Source organism: Solanum pennellii, chromosome 8 (assembly GCF_001406875.1).
Source record: "Solanum pennellii chromosome 8, SPENNV200".
In the NCBI taxonomy this organism is placed as follows: Eukaryota; Viridiplantae; Streptophyta; class Magnoliopsida; order Solanales; family Solanaceae; genus Solanum; species Solanum pennellii.
The window spans coordinates 4088293-4104797 of NC_028644.1; the positions used below are offsets into that span (position 1 = coordinate 4088293).

General features: G+C 34.5%; 1 protein-coding gene across 1 annotated transcript; it reads left to right on the plus strand.

The window, feature by feature from the left end:
* Nucleotides 1-600: 600 nt before the first annotated feature.
* Nucleotides 601-14168, plus strand: LOC107028537 (2-isopropylmalate synthase A-like; the record flags this gene model as incomplete). The annotated part of the gene is given in 13 exon segments (NM_001323451.1): nucleotides 601-757; nucleotides 760-1292; nucleotides 9677-9890; nucleotides 9975-10055; nucleotides 10789-10881; nucleotides 10974-11060; nucleotides 11711-11811; nucleotides 12308-12341; nucleotides 12422-12496; nucleotides 12640-12723; nucleotides 12834-12968; nucleotides 13085-13230; nucleotides 13795-14168. Coding segments are annotated over 13 exon segments (1767 nt in total). The 5' UTR covers nucleotides 601-703.
* Between the last annotated feature and the right edge of the window lie 2337 nt (nucleotides 14169-16505).

The following is a 16505-nucleotide window of genomic DNA, read 5'->3' on the forward strand; positions in this document are numbered from 1 at the left end:
AGACATACAATTATAATAATTATAAAAAATAGAGATTATCTTTATAATGAAGAAAAAAACAAAGATGATTAGTGAGTATAGCTTCTTAATATAATAGAAATTCATTGTATAATTACACAATATAGATAATCGTCATATCATAATCACAAGAAAAGTAATTAGTTACTTATTAAACTAATAAACCTTTAGAAAAATCTCAAAATTATCCCAAAAAGATAAAACAATAAAGACCCATTCGAACTTTAAATTCTTTGGTAAAACTTGAAACTTTTTTTTATGGCTATATCATTTGTCTCTACGCGTATATTTACCAAATACTATAATTTTTTAAATTAAAAAGGAAATTGCAAAGCATTAATAAATAGAAGTATTGTAATAAAATATTTATATTATTAATTATTTTCTCAATAAATACGTTAAAAATTAAATAATAGCAATATTTACCAAAATCTCTTTGTGAAATGATCTAGAATCTTTTTAGATATGAGATAAATGACTTGGTATCCACTTGGTTCAAATAATTTGGAGTACACTTTTTTTTTTATTATAAAATATCCACCATTTGTTAGTATTAAAACCCCACTTTTCTTCTTCTCCTCTGTGTTTGACCATTTTCTGCACATTTTCAGAATGTCTTCTTCTTCTCTTTGTTCAAACTCTGTATTTTCTCATAGAAATAACTTTTCAATTTTTCAATCCAAAAATGTTCTTCTTCCTCCAATTTCTAATACCAATAATTTCAGTTTTTCAATCAAAAAACACCACTACTGCACATTTATCCGGTGTTCGATTTCGAATCGTCGACCGGAATATATACCCAGTAAAATCTCCGACCCAAAATACGTTCGCATATTCGATACTACTCTTCGTGACGGTGAGCAATCTCCAGGTGCTACAATGACTACGAAAGAGAAACTCGACGTCGCTCGTCAGTTAGCGAAACTCGGTGTCGATATAATTGAAGCTGGATTTCCAGCTTCATCTGAAGCAGATTTCGAATCTGTGAAATTAATTGCAGAGGAAATTGGTAATAATACTGATGAAAATGGATTTGTTCCTGTAATTTGTGGGTTATCTAGATGTAATAAAAGTGATATTGATAAAGCTTGGGAAGCAGTGAAATATGCTAAAAAACCTAGGGTTCATACGTTTATTGCTACGAGTGAAATACATATGAAGTATAAATTGAAGATGAGTAGAGAACAAGTGGTGGAAAAAGCAAAGAGTATGGTAGCTTATGCTAGAAGCCTTGGATGTGAAGATGTTGAATTTAGTCCAGAAGATGCAGGAAGGTATGCAATTTAATTTTAATTTTTTGTTTTTTTTTTGGATAAATTTCAACAAAAAAATCAAAATCAAACTTTATCTAGAAGAATCTCAACAGCTCAATTAATTAGGTAAGTAAATTTTTATTTTATCGATGACAGTTCGATTCTTTAAAGTGACGGTTAAAAGGAAAATTTAATACTCTTTTTATCTCTAATTATTTGTTTAGAAAGGATGAAATATTTAATTTTATATTTCTCGACTTCATAATTAGTACTTCTTTAGTCTTTATTTTATATGATAATATTTAATCGAGCATAAAATATATTAAAAAATAATGAAAATTTAGAAATGTTTATCAAATTGTCAAAAATAAGTTAAATTTATTTTTCTCTCTCATCATAAATATATTAGGTATTTTCTCCTTCTTTTTATTTTTAGAGTAAAAATATAAAAACTTTAATTAATATTTTAAGATATATTTTTTCATTATATTAATATGCAAAAAATTGTAATTTATATTACTTTTCATATAGTTTTAAAATATTTAATTTTTTTGTTTAAAATATCTAATTAATGTGATTTAATTTACTTTTGAAAAAAAGTCAAATTAATTTTTTGACAAGCCAATATGACAAACATTTCTGGACAGAGGGAGGTCTATCTTTAAAATTAAATGAAACAACAAAGATAAAAAAAAGAATTGTACATTTAAGTACTTTTCATATAAGGAAATGTGACTTTCTTAGAGCCTGTTTGGCTCAGCTTAAAAGTTGATTTTTGACTTATTTAGCTGTTTGGCAATACTCAAAATAGCTTATTTTAAGTTAAAAAAAACTTATTTTAAGCCAAAAGTTAAAAGCTGGGGTAGGGGTGCTTTTTTTTTTTGCTTATAAGCTGTTTTAAGTTGACCACATTTTTATCTTTTTGCCCTTAATATTTTTATACAATCTCCAAATTACAACATATTCCTAACATCTCTTTCTTCCATTTTTCCCTTTTCACGTTTGGCATAGCAACTTCAGCACTTTTATCCAAACACATAACTGCTTATTTTAAAAATAAGTTTCAGCACTTTCAAAAGTACTTTTTTAAAGCTGCTTTTATTAAGCCCATCCAAACGGGCCCTTAGTTTCACATAAAATAAGACGGAAAAATAAAATAAAATAATAAATTATATAGATTAATAATTAATTTCTTAATAAATATGTTAATTTAAAAAATTGACGGTAATTAAGATAAGACGATTTGATTTTGAGTAGTAATTATAGATTCCATCGCATGCGAGGTAGCAAAGGACCCAAGCACTTAATTTCACTTTTTCTTTTGCTTACTAATTGCTGGGTTTTTGTAACTTTATGTTGATTTGTGTGCATTTGTTTTTTTCTAATTTTTGTCATGTTTAGATAAAAGTAGTATACTTACTTCTCTTATGATTGAAAAATGCCTGGTGGGTGGTAAATGGTACAATTGATACAGAAGATGTAATAATATTTGGGTTGTTGTTTGGTTCAGAGAAAATATTTTCTTTTTTAGGAAAAATGTGTATTCTTTTCTATTTAAATTTTAGAACGTTTTAATGTTATTATTTGGTTCAGATATAAAATTTATGAAATAAGGGAAACTTTTATTATTGTCCTTGTTAGTTGTTAGAGTCACTTTAATGTTTATGTTTAGTTTGATTTTTATTTTTAATAAGACATTTCTTAGAATGGACTTAAAAAAAAAGTGTCACTTAAATCGAAACACAGAAAATATTATTTTTACTGTGTTTGTTATTATGTAAAATATATTATTTTAAAAATATTTATGGATAATTTAAACAAATACAAATGAAAAGTTGCAGGATTGAATTGAGATGAAAATAAGGTGTGTGGAAGGTTGAAGAGCTCAAAATTTGTAATATGAATAATGAAATGTCTCTTTAATACTTATTTTTCTTATTTCAATTAGAAAAAAACATTTTTTTAATTCTTAAAAAAAATTATTGAATCAAAACAATAGCAATTCTTAGGTAAGCTAATTGCTCAGTTGACTTTTCTATATGGTTTTAGTTGTTTGTTTAATTAGTGGGCATAGCTGGTAGATTCCTCTTAAAACTCTGAATAGACCATATTGGGTGGTGGATTTGGTATGAAAAGATATCATTATTAGAAATACAAGTGGTTAGTGTTTGATGTATAAGTAAAATGTTTATTTTAAAATTAGGAGATTTGTATGTAATCTTAGATAATTTCTATATTAGTAAAGTGTGTATATACTCTATCGTTCTCTAGACCTTATTTATGGAACTATTTTCTATTTTGAATATGTTATTATAATTTAGATTAAAGGACTGGAGGTGGAGTGAGGATGAGGTATACTCGAGGGTGATGAGAACACAATTAATTTTAGCATAAAATGTTATTTGTAGATTTGTTTTTTTTAAGACTATTTTATCATGTGTTTGGTTTGAGATATTATGCAGAATTATTTATTCCACCATTTATATCTTAATAAGTTATTCTATACACATGATAAAATAATTTATCCCAAATTAATTAGTTTTGAAAATAATTAATTTTGAGATAATTTTTTTTTAAAAAAAAATTGAAATAATTTGTTGACAACCAAACAATATAAAATATTTTCGTACCTTTCAAATACACCATTATTAGGTTTTCTTATAGTACTAAATTGGGTTGTTTCAACGGAATATACATGTGATTGATGTGACTTGTGGGGCGTGAGAGCATAATATATTTTCCATATAAAGTAGTGTTGTCCATTTCAATAATATCTTCGACAATAATTACAGTTTTATGTGCTTTTTTTTTGTGACATGATTTCATTTTGTTTGAAAATTAGTGATTGACTACAGATTTTTTAAATTCAACTTTAAATTAAAAAGAAAAGTACTCCACACTTGTTATCCAAATCCATGTTCATGAATTGCAAATAATGTAATCTATTCTTTTTTAGCAAAAAATATTCCAAACATATTTTCATCTTTAAAATTTCAAATAAAATAACAAATATTTAAAATTTATGGCTACACGCCTACTTAGAGCCCGGTTGGATTGGTTTAAAAAAAGCAACTTTTGAAAGTGCTAAAACTTATTTTAAAATAAGTAGTTATGTGTTTGGATGAAAGTGCTGCAGTTGAAAAAAAAATTATTGATGTGTTTGGCAAACAAGTGCTGATAAACAATTCTTTTAATCAAGATGTCTAAAATACCCTTAAAGTTGTTAACATGATAAAAAATTGGTTAATTTAAGTTTTTTATACTTAAAAACAATTAAAAAAAATAAATTATATTTTACATCTATAAGTAATAATATTTCTTACCATTCATATATTTCTTTATCATCACAAATGAATTATTGTTAATAACAACAACAACAACAACAACAATACTACTACTACTACTACTACTACTACTACTACTACTACTACTACTACTAATAATAATAATCCTAATAATACTAATACTAATATTAATAATAGTAATACAAATAATAATAATAATAATAATAATAATAATAATGAAAGAATTAAGGACAAAAAGGTAATAATGATTGTTAAGTTGAAAAAAAAAAAGAACCTCTCACCTAGCTTTTAGCTTAAAATAAGTCACTTTTGACTTAAAATAAGTCACTTCGATAATTGCCGAACACTCTAATAAGTCAAAAACTGACTTTTAAGTCAGTTTGACTAGCTTTTAAGCTCATCCAAACAGACTCTTAATCTTTCGGTGACTGAATTAGATAATATTTCATGAAATAATCTAGGTGCACACACAATATGATACGAACTTCATCATTCTTTGTTGACTTGAATCTGTTGTGACGAAAAGATGAAACTGAAAATCTAACAATAAAGAACACCAAGTTTAACGTGGAAAAACCCTTCAAACCGAAGGTAAACACCACGGGATCGACAAGATCCGAATTGCTTCACTATAACAATAAGAGGGTTACAAATATTCTTCTAATGGCTACACAACAAGTGCCAAAAGAGAACAAACAATAGCTACACCAACAAAAGATAAATAGAAAGAAACACCACCCAAACCCAGCTTCTGTTCGGGACCTAAAACAGGATCTTTCTGACCTCCGAATCCGATCTCCACCGTTCAAATCAGCCACCAAGATGTTAGGAACACTCAGTCCAAATTTCAGCCCGATCCAACGGTTAGTTAATCGGGAAACACGATCTGAACGTTGCTGGTCGGAGAAAAGACTGCAACAAAAGAATTCTTTTCTTTCTCTCTTTTTCTCTTGTTGAAAGCTCTCTCAAAAACCTCTCTTATGTTTTAATGTCTTTCAAAGACAATACCAATGAGCAATTAATTATTCTCTCAAAACCATCCTCTATTTATAGAGTTGTGCTTTTCCTTATAAAGCCAAAACCAACTACAAATAGGATTACTATTCCAATCCTTTTCCTAATAGAATTGGAAACCAATTAAGGAGAATAATTCCAATCCTTTTCCAAGTAGGATTAGGCCATGGGCCTTTGGCTGGAACATGGGCAATAGCCCAACAAACTCCCCCTCCAGCCAAGGGGCCAAATGGACTTCAAGTAGAGGATCTCTTGACAGGCTTCCTGCCTGCCACACTTCTACAAAACTCATGATTGTCTACGATGAGTTCTTTCCACTTATCTCTATGAGTATCTAACATGGCTTCATCATAACCTTCAGGTTCTCCCATATTAGTCAATAGAATATACTCATCATGAGAATAACGTGTTGAGCTTCGCTTCTCTCTAGTAGATCTTCTACAAGAGGTTTCTGGAGCATCTGAAGCGGTCATCCCAACATGAGTTGGTTGATTATCAACCACAACATCATCAGTAGGAACAAATACATGTTCTACACTCTCATCATTGTCTTGATCATTACCTTGGGTTCTCTCATGTGCAAAAGATGTATCAATAGTAGGAATTGGATCAACATCAACTAAGCTCTCATCAGTATGAGAATCTAGTTTCTCAGTCTTGTCAATATCTTCAATAGTTTGATCTTCAAAGAACACAACATCACGACTTCTAATGAGTTTCTTATCAATTGGATCATAAAATCGATATCCAAACTCATCTTGACCATAACCAATGAAGATACATTGCTTAGTTTTAACATCCAATTTTGACCTCTCATCTTTTGGAACATGCACACAAGCTTTACACCCAAACACTTTCAAGTGATCATAAGAAACATCCTTATCAAACCAAACTCTGTTTGGAACGTCACCATCCAAAGCAACAACAGGAGACAAATTGATAACATAAGCAACAGTGTTAAGTGCTTCAGCCCAAAAAGAATTTGGAAGTTTAGCCTCTGAAAGCACACATCTAACTCTCTCAACTAAAGTTCTGTTCATCCTCTCTGCCAAACCATTTAATTGAGGAGTCTTTGGAGGAGTCTTCTGATGACGTATTCCTTGCGATTTGCAGTAGTTATCAAAGGGACCAATATACTCACCACCATTATCAGTGCGAATACATTTTAATTTCTTTCCCGTTTGTCTCTCAGATAAGGCTTGAAACTGTTTAAACACATCAAGCACTTGATCTTTGGATTTCAAAGGATATACCCAAATCTTGCGAGAATGATCATCAATGAAAGTAGCAAAGTAAAGTGCACCACCTTTTGACTTCACTTTGAAAGGACCACACAAATCTGAGTGTACTAGCTCCAATAGCTCAGACTTTCTTGAAGGAGGATGACTGTGAAAAGAAACTCTTTTCTGTTTCCCTTCTAAGCAATGAACACATCTTTTCACCTTTGCTTGTTTCATACCAGCAAGCAAATTCTTCTTAGCCAAACATGTGATCCCCCTCTCGCTCATATGATTAAGCCTCTTGTGCCACAATTCTGATAAAGTCTCGCTCTCCACCAAATTTATAGAGTCACCAAGAATCGATCCTTGTGTCACATATAAATTTGAATGTTTTCTTCCTCGAGCTAAAATCAGTGAGCCTTTGGTGAGCTTCCATTGACCATTGCACAAGTCATTATGATAGCCATCATCATCTAGTTGTCCTACAGAGATCAAATTTATTGGAATGTCTGGAGCATGCTTGACATTCTGAAGGACCAACGTTGAACCAGTATTGGTTTTCAAACAAACAGTGCCAACACCAAACACCTTAACCTCACCAGTATTACCCATATTTAACACCTCAGAGTTAACAGAAGTATAAGATGAAAAGAAGTCTTTTCTTGGTGTGACATGTGATGTAGCTCCAGAATCTACTATCCAACTTGTGTCTTGAGATACAAAATTGATGACGTCTTTATCACAAGCGAAGAGAAGGTCATCATGGACAACAGCAACAACATTATTTTCGTTGTTTTCTTCCTTCTTCCCTTCTTTAAGATCTTGCTTCAATTGTTTACAAAATCTTTTAATATGTCCTTTCTTTCCACAATGATAACATATAATATTTGGATTCTTGAATTTTGACTTGCTTCTGCTTTTACCTCTACTCCTCGGATCTCTTGTCTTATGTCTCCCCCGATCTTCTGTATATAGAACATCTGAATGTGAAGATATGTCTTGAGATTTTCTTCTAACCTCTTCATTCAACACACCACTCTTTGCATATTCCATAGTCACCTTTCCACCAGTGGCAGAATTTGTTAAAGAAACACGAAGAGTTTCCCAAGAATCCGGTAGAGTATTAAGAAGCCAAAGTCCTTGTATTTCATCATCAAAATTCACACCCATTCCTGATAGCTGATCAAGAATACCCTGAAAATCATTTATATGATCAAGAATAGGACTACCCTCCTTGTATTTAAAGGTCATCAATTGCTTTAACAAGAATAACTTGTTATTGCCAGTTTTTGAAGCGTAAAGCGTCTCCAACTTTTCCCACAATGTTCTAGCATGTGTCTCATTCACAATATGGTTGCGAACATTATCTTCAACCCATTGTCTTATATATCCACATACTTGTTGGTGCTCAAATTCCCAATTTTCATCGGTCACATTCTCGGGTTTATGAGCAGAGAAAATCGGAAGATGCATCTTCTTCACGAACAATAGATCTTTCATCTTGCTTTTCCATATGTTGTAGTTTCTTCCGTTTAGACATACCATCTTGCTCATATTCCCCTCCATATAGATAACCTTAGCTCTGATACAAGTTGTTGTGACGAAAAGATGAAACTGAAAATCTAACAATAAAGAACACCAAGTTTAACGTGGAAAAACCCTTCAAACCGAAGGTAAACACCACGGGATCGACAAGATCCGAATTGCTTCACTATAACAATAAGAGGGTTACAAATATTCTTCTAATGGCTACACAACAAGTGCCAAAAGAGAACAAACAATAGCTACACCAACAAAAGATAAATAGAAAGAAACACCACCCAAACCCAGCTTCTGTTCGGGACCTAAAACAGGATCTTTCTGACCTCCGAATCCGATCTCCACCGTTCAAATCAGCCACCAAGATGTTAGGAACACTCAGTCCAAATTTCAGCCCGATCCAACGGTTAGTTAATCGGGAAACACGATCTGAACGTTGCTGGTCGGAGAAAAGACTGCAGCAAAAGAATCCTTTTCTTTCTCTCTTTTTCTCTTGTTGAAAGCTCTCTCAAAAACCTCTCTTATGTTTTAATGTCTTTCAAAGACAATACCAATGAGCAATTAATTATTCTCTCAAAACCATCCTCTATTTATAGAGTTGTGCTTTTCCTTATAAAGCCAAAACCAACTACAAATAGGATTACTATTCCAATCCTTTTCCTAATAGAATTGGAAACCAATTAAGGAGAATAATTCCAATCCTTTTCCAAGTAGGATTAGGCCATGGGCCTTTGGCTGGAACATGGGCAATAGCCCAACAGAATCAACCATCTCTGAGTTGGAGTTGGAAAATGCTTACTATCTAAGCAATTCCACTTATCAACTAATTTTAAGAACTGGTCGTTTGGATAAAACCTTCAAAAATGTAGTATTTATATGGAAATATTTGGTTGCCCTTCTGATAATTTGCATAAAATTTAGTATTAGTTATGCGATATTTGGTTGTCTTTTTTATTGCTCGCATAAATAATATCTTGATAAGTTGTGCATAAATATTTTAGGTGAGAAATAAGAATGTGTGGATTAAAATTACGAATTTATAATATTGTCCTTCACAATAGTAAGAAATCTTTTATTTTGTTTAGACAATAGACAAATATTTTAAACTATACATGATATACTAATTTTTACAATGTTTAACTAAAAAAATAATTCCTAATTTTTCTTACATAAAATGAATAATTGTTGCATATTCCCCAACAACATACCCATGAAATCCTATAAGTGGGGTCTGAGAAGGATAGATTATACAGGAATCTTGAATGCAGGATGCTTTTTGGTGTAAAAGAAGATATGAGTGTATATTTTTTGTTTATTCCACACTCAGGTCTGATCGAGAGTTCCTTTATGATATCCTCGGAGAAGTTATTAAAGCTGGTGCAACAACACTTAACATACCTGATACTGTTGGATACACTGTTCCAAGTGAATTTGGACAATTAATTGCTGACATAAAAGCCAATACTCCGGGGATTGAAAATGTGATAATTTCAACACATTGCCAGAACGATCTTGGGCTTTCTACTGCCAACACTTTAGCTGTAAGTTTGTAATTTCTTCCATGCCTATATGGTTATGTACTAACTTACATTGTATGAAAAATATTGAAGCATGTTCAATTTCAGGGAGCTTGTGCAGGAGCAAGACAACTAGAGGTGACCATTAATGGCATTGGTGAAAGAGCTGGAAATGCTTCTCTGGAGGAGGTGAGTTAGAGAGTTTTATACAAAGAAGCTTGAGGTTTTTATACTGCCAGTAACAAAGGATTTTCTCATCGCGAATGGACGAGAAATTGTAATATAAAACATGATTTTCCCACTGAAACAACTTATTAGGAAATTGCATGGTAGAAAACCGATTCTAATGAATCGTTACTGACTTACCAAATTAAAAGCATGAGTAAGAAAGGAATGGAAATTGTGTATTGCTTAATTCTTATTCCTGAAGACGTGAACATATGGAACAGGTATATTATCATTATATTCTTTGTTAGAAACGAATGAGAAAAAAATTGTATGAAGAAGAGCAAAAACAAGTGCCAGCTAACATTTTTGCTATATAATACTGTTAAAGTTTGAACTTCCCTATCCTATGGCATGTCTGAAACATGAAAAATGGATACTTCTCTTCTTGTCTAGCAAATGCTTGTTCAACCAATAGGTTCCACACTTTTGTTACAATATAGCTTATGTAAGGGACCAGCTACTTCTCTTTTTTTGTTTAATTTAAGACAAATCATATGACAAGAACAACTGTGAAAATGCAACAAATAACGGTTTTTTTTTACAGCGCTTGATGGTGATACCCGAAACTTGAAAATTGACACTACTGAATTGTATAGGAACTTTTTGCCTCTTCGATACTTTTTTTCTATTTGGTCATTTTCCCGTGCTTTCTTTCTTTCTTTTAATTTTTTACCTTTCCCTCGTACTGAGATAGGTTGTTATGGCCTTAAAATGTCGCGGAGAGCAAGTATTAGGTGGCCTCTACACGGGGATTAACACTCAACATATTGTTCCATCGAGCAAAATGGTATTGTACCCCTAGTTGCATCCTATCTTCTAGAGACTTATACCAGCTAAATCTGTTTTCTTTGTGCTTTGTGATGACCTATACCTTTGCAGGTGGAGGAGTACACTGGGCTACAGGTGCAGCCACATAAGGCCATTGTTGGTGCTAATGCATTTGCTCATGAAAGTGGCATCCATCAGGTAGCATTGATGCACCTAGATTTAGTGTTGTAAACTTTTTCTTTATATTACTGTGGTTGGTAAACATAACATGTAGCTACTTATGTTGAAACATCCATTTGTTAATCTACTGCAAGTATTGTGTTTTACTGCCTCTTTCTCAGACTGGACACTTGGTTCACTTGTTCTCTTTTAAAGCTCAAGTACATGTATATATTTCGTCAAATTATGCGCATCATAACAGAAACCATAGGTGCTTGTAGATTAAGATATCTTCTAACTCCCAACATAAAGGGCTTAACTTCAAAAGTTTGAATCTACCTAGTCTTTCTTCCCTGAAATTTTCCATTTCCTCTTTGGCCTTTTCACTTGTTGGTGTGCATTTGCTGTAACTTTCTCTAGTTGAATTTATCAATTTATCTCCTACATATTAGAATTTATAGCACAATTCAATGTTTTTTTTTTGGTTGACTGTTCAGATTCATATTAGATATCAATTATTTCAGTTATCATTCTTTGATTATCTGCAGTCAGTTCCCAGTTGGCCCCTATTTTTTCCTTTCCTAATGATTAGATTTACTAACTTTCAACTATCGTAAAGTTGTCTACTAAAAGAAGAGATGATAATCTAAGTCTCTTCTGTCTTTTTTACTTCCCTTTATATGCTCTAGGATGGAATGTTAAAACACAAGGATACCTATGAGATTATATCTCCTGATGATGTTGGGCTTAGTCGTTCTAATGAAGCGGGTATTGTCCTTGGGAAACTCAGGTATGCGTTGGTTTTCCAGTCAATAATTATTTTTGTGAAGTCATAAGGATCATTCATTTTGTTTGCAAGTCTTATTGTGCTTACTTTGGAAATAATATTTTTTACAACTATTTTTTACAACTGTGAGTATAGCTCCATGAACTCCATGCCATTAGATTTGATCTTACATTTACTATTTCCCTATCATGGAAGAATTTCTTTTAGTACTGGAGTACTGCTCCATGAACTCCATACAGTTACTGTTTCAACAGTAAATAGTCCTCCATTTTTAATAAAATATATATCAGCCTATAGTATCTCTTTCTCTTATGTTTGAGCTAAAAACTTGTTGAGATTTTCGTGCTATAATTTGGTTATTTCACTATTTTATCACACAATCATAATAAAATTTTACTATCCTCCCTCCTGTGCCTCCTTAATTTTTCATCTGCAATGTTCACATTGAACTACATCCTTCCCTTAGGAAAACAATAACATGTTCAATTTTTTTTTGCAGTGGTCGCCATGCACTGAAATCCAAAATGCTTGAGGTAAGTTGCATAAATTGTGAGTTGTACATATTTATTATATCATTAAAAATAGGGATCAATCATTTTAATGTCTATTCCAGCTTGGATATGACATTGATGGAAAAGAACTAGAGGACCTCTTTTGGCGTTTTAAGTCAGTAGCTGAGAAGAAAAAGGTGAATTGAATTTTTCATATTTCCGTTAATTAAGTGTTCAATAGCACTGGCAATTTCTAGTTCTACCTGTGTGGAACAAATGTAGAAGTTGAAGCAGAGGAGATATGTTGCCCATTTATTTGTCTTCCGTACTTCTCTTTCAGAAAATTACAGATGATGACTTAATAGCACTGATGTCAGATGAAGTTCTCCAACCTAATGTTTATTGGAAGCTTGGAGATGTACAGGTAGATGAAATTCTTCCTCTGTGTTGTCTTTGCCTGTCTTTTCTTTGTATTCTTTTGGATTGAAAATATAAGTTCAGCTGATTCAAAATGATTTAACGTTCAATCGACAGATTATGTGTGGAAGTCTTGGCCTCTCTACAGCAACTGTGAAGCTTATAAACACTGATGGTCAAGAGCATATTGCTTGTTTAGTTGGAACAGGACCTGTTGATGCAGCTTACAAGGCAGTGGACCTCATTGTGAAGGTTTAATACACATGAACTCTCATAAAACCGATGGTCAAAATTGCAACTGTATTTATAAAACATTTATCCTTTGTACTACTCGACTACTGCTTAATGTACTTTTCCTCATTATGCAGGTGCCTATTACGCTCCTTGAATATTCCATGAATGCAGTCACAGAAGGTATAGATGCCATAGCATCAACCAGAGTGTCAATTTGCAGTGATGATAGGCATACGATAATGAATGGTTCAACTGGACAGACTATTCACCGCACATTTAGGTATGAAATCAACACGAAATATTGTTTGCCTCTTTCAGTTTTACATGGAAAAATTCCAAAGAATGACACAGCATGGAAGAGTAAATGTAGCCATCGCTAAACAAGATGGGAAAAGAAAAATATGTGCACAAAATATGACAAGTAATGATTTCGGTATCTAAATGCCAAACCTTTATATAATATAAATGTATCACAGGCTCATAACACAGGCAAGGAACTTCATTATCTAATATGTAAGCAGTTATATAATGTAGATGCCCTTCGGCAGAAAAGTATGTAGATATAATAGCTTTTGAATCCCCTTGGCTTCTTCGTATGTTCACTTCTTTATATTTTGAACCTCCTTAATGAAACTCCTAGCTCCACCAGTGTGTATCCAACAATACAAGTAGGAGTGACAAATGCTTAATAAAGTGATGACATCCTTCACTATATATCAAAAACATTTCCTGCATATATGCTTGAGTCAGCACGTAGTTGATACGTGAACACCATTTTCTTAGGCGACTCATAGGTCACCATAATATATGCATCTTTTTTGACTTGTCTCATGTTTTCTTCCAGTGGAACTGGAGCAGATATGGATGTTGTTATCTCTAGTGTCCGAGCATATATTGGTGCATTGAACAAAATGTTGAGTTTCGAAAAGCTGGTGTCAAGATACAGCAAACCTGAAGACAGTGTGGTGGTATAAGAAAATGTTCGTAATGTTCCAGTTTCTTGTCATTTCTCTTGTCAATTGTATAGAACTAGGGTGCCTTGTCAACAAATTACGACTTGCCTGGAAAAACGATAAAAGGCAAATTTGAGTCGTAATGGATTTTCATTTTCTGCAGGTTGATGTACAAGCTTGTATTAAATGTGTGAAAGTCATTTTAGGCTTTGTGTTGTACCAATTATACATAGATCCTTTTATGTGGTTTAGCTTTAAATCGATTACAACATTCTATTACATAGAGTGCTGGCATTGCTTCTGCCTGATTGTTGCTTCTACAGTGAGTTGTGTTGGGAATTAAACACACAACACACACAAATAATCTAGAGAAAAGAGAAACGGAACACAAACGGGACACACAAGAATTTAACGTGGTTCGGTTTCCCTACTCCACGACTGTAACAGGAGGATTTTATTTCACTTGTGCTACACTTTGGAATTACAAATACAAGGATCATATTTATAGGAAAACCAAATGGTTAACCTAGGGTTTCAGTAATGGGTCGGGCCGGCTCACAAGCCTCCACAAAGCCCAACAATCTCCCACTTGGAGGCTTGAAGAATTTCAACTGTCATCCACTTAGAACACTTGTATGTCTAGTAATCTTTTTCAACTCTCTCCTGCTACAGCGGCCTTCTCATCAGTCAACTGAAAGGCCCGTTGAAGCTCCCCGAAGCTTCAACACATCAGTCACGGCTGAAACTGCCCTTGACTCGTCCTCGGTCCCTACCGGCTCCCACTTGAGACACGAACTGCCGGATCCTAGAACTCCCTGAGAACAAACACTCTCCATACTCAGCAAGAAATTTTCTGGAGACGTATCAACAGCTGGAATACTGGTTCTCTTGACCCACTGTCTTCTAGGAGCCTTGGCTGAAGCACGGCCGGTGCTCCCACTGCCACAAACGCCTCTGACTGGTCTTCCTGAACCTTTCCTTGCTCGTTCATCCTGAATCTGACCTGTGGCTCTGGGTTTCTTTCTTGCAAAGACAACCTTCTTCTGCCCACGAGATTCTGTGAACCGGACTTTGTTTTTCTTCTGAACTGGGACGGTCACTCCCTCAGACGGTAATCCGACAATATACAACGATCCTCTTTTTGTTCCACGAGCCATGACAAGATTGCCCCTCACGACCTTCCACTGCCCATTTCCGAACTTCACATGATGTCCCTGTTCATCCAACTGCCTAACAGAAATCAAACTTTTCGTCAAGCTTGGAACAACTCTGACATCCTTCAAGGTCCAGAAACCGACTGGCGTCTTCAGCACCATGTCACCCATGCCCGTAACATCAAGAGCTCTATCGTCTGCAAGCCTTACCTTTCCAAAGTCTCCAATAACCAGATTCTGCAATGCTTCACTGCTGTGGGTAGCGTGAAAAGAAGCACCAGAATCCATGACCCAGGAATCCACATTGCTCTCCGCGCAACAGATAAACAAATCCTCGTTGACGCTGTCTTCTGCAATGTTGACTTGTTTGTCTTTCTGGCATTGATTCCTGAAATGCCCCACCTCCTTGCAGTTCCAACATGTTACACCTGAGCCATCCCGAGCCTTTGACTGACTCCTTCTTCGGTTCCTGCTCCCACTACCTCTGTTATTTCCTCTGCCTCTGACGACGTTTAGCATATCACCTGATGATTCTCCAGAACTCCTTCTTCTGACATCCTCGCCAAGAACGAGATCACGAATCTTCTCAAAGGTGAATCCATTAGGTCCCACTGAACTGGCAACTGCTGTAACCGTTCCGGACCAACTGTCAGGCAATGATGATAACAGTAGTAAAGCTTGAACTTCATCATCGAACTTAATGCCAACTGACAAAAGTCTGGCTAAGATCGAATTCAATGAGTTGATGTGCTCGGTAACTGAACTGCCTTCCTTCATCTTTGTGTTCACCAACTCTCTAATCAGAAAAATTTTGTTTGCTGCAGATGGCTTCTCGTACATGTTAGACAAGGCTTCCAAGATGCCTTTCGCTGTCTTCTCCTTAAGAATGTTGAACGCAACATTCTTGGTCAACGAGAGTCGGATAACTGACATAGCTTTCCGATCCAAAACTGCCCACTCTGCATCAGACAATTTTCCTTGCTTGTCACCCAACACTACGTCCAAATCTTTCTGAACCAGCAAATCTTCAATCTGCATCTTCCACCAACTGAAATCTGTACCATCGAACTTCTCAATTCGGAACTTCCCATCTTCTGCCATCTCAAAGGACTTCGGCAATTCCCTTAACGGCGTCTACAGACAGCGGGCGGCGATTTGGACGATGCTCACGATCTGGACGCTCGCGGCTGGATCTGAGGCTCCTCGACGCGGCGGCCAACGGAACGGCGCGACGGACAGCACACGGACGACGGCTGTTCGCACCCTGCGCGGTTCTCCTAGCCGGCTGCTGCTTGAGGTTACCCACACGGTAACGGCGGCTACTCCTCCCTGCACACAGTTCTTCACACAAGAACCCTAGGTGACAATTTCTCACAGTTTGTGTTACAATGTTGTTGAAACCTCGCTCTGATACCAATTGTTGGGAATTAAACACACAACACACACAA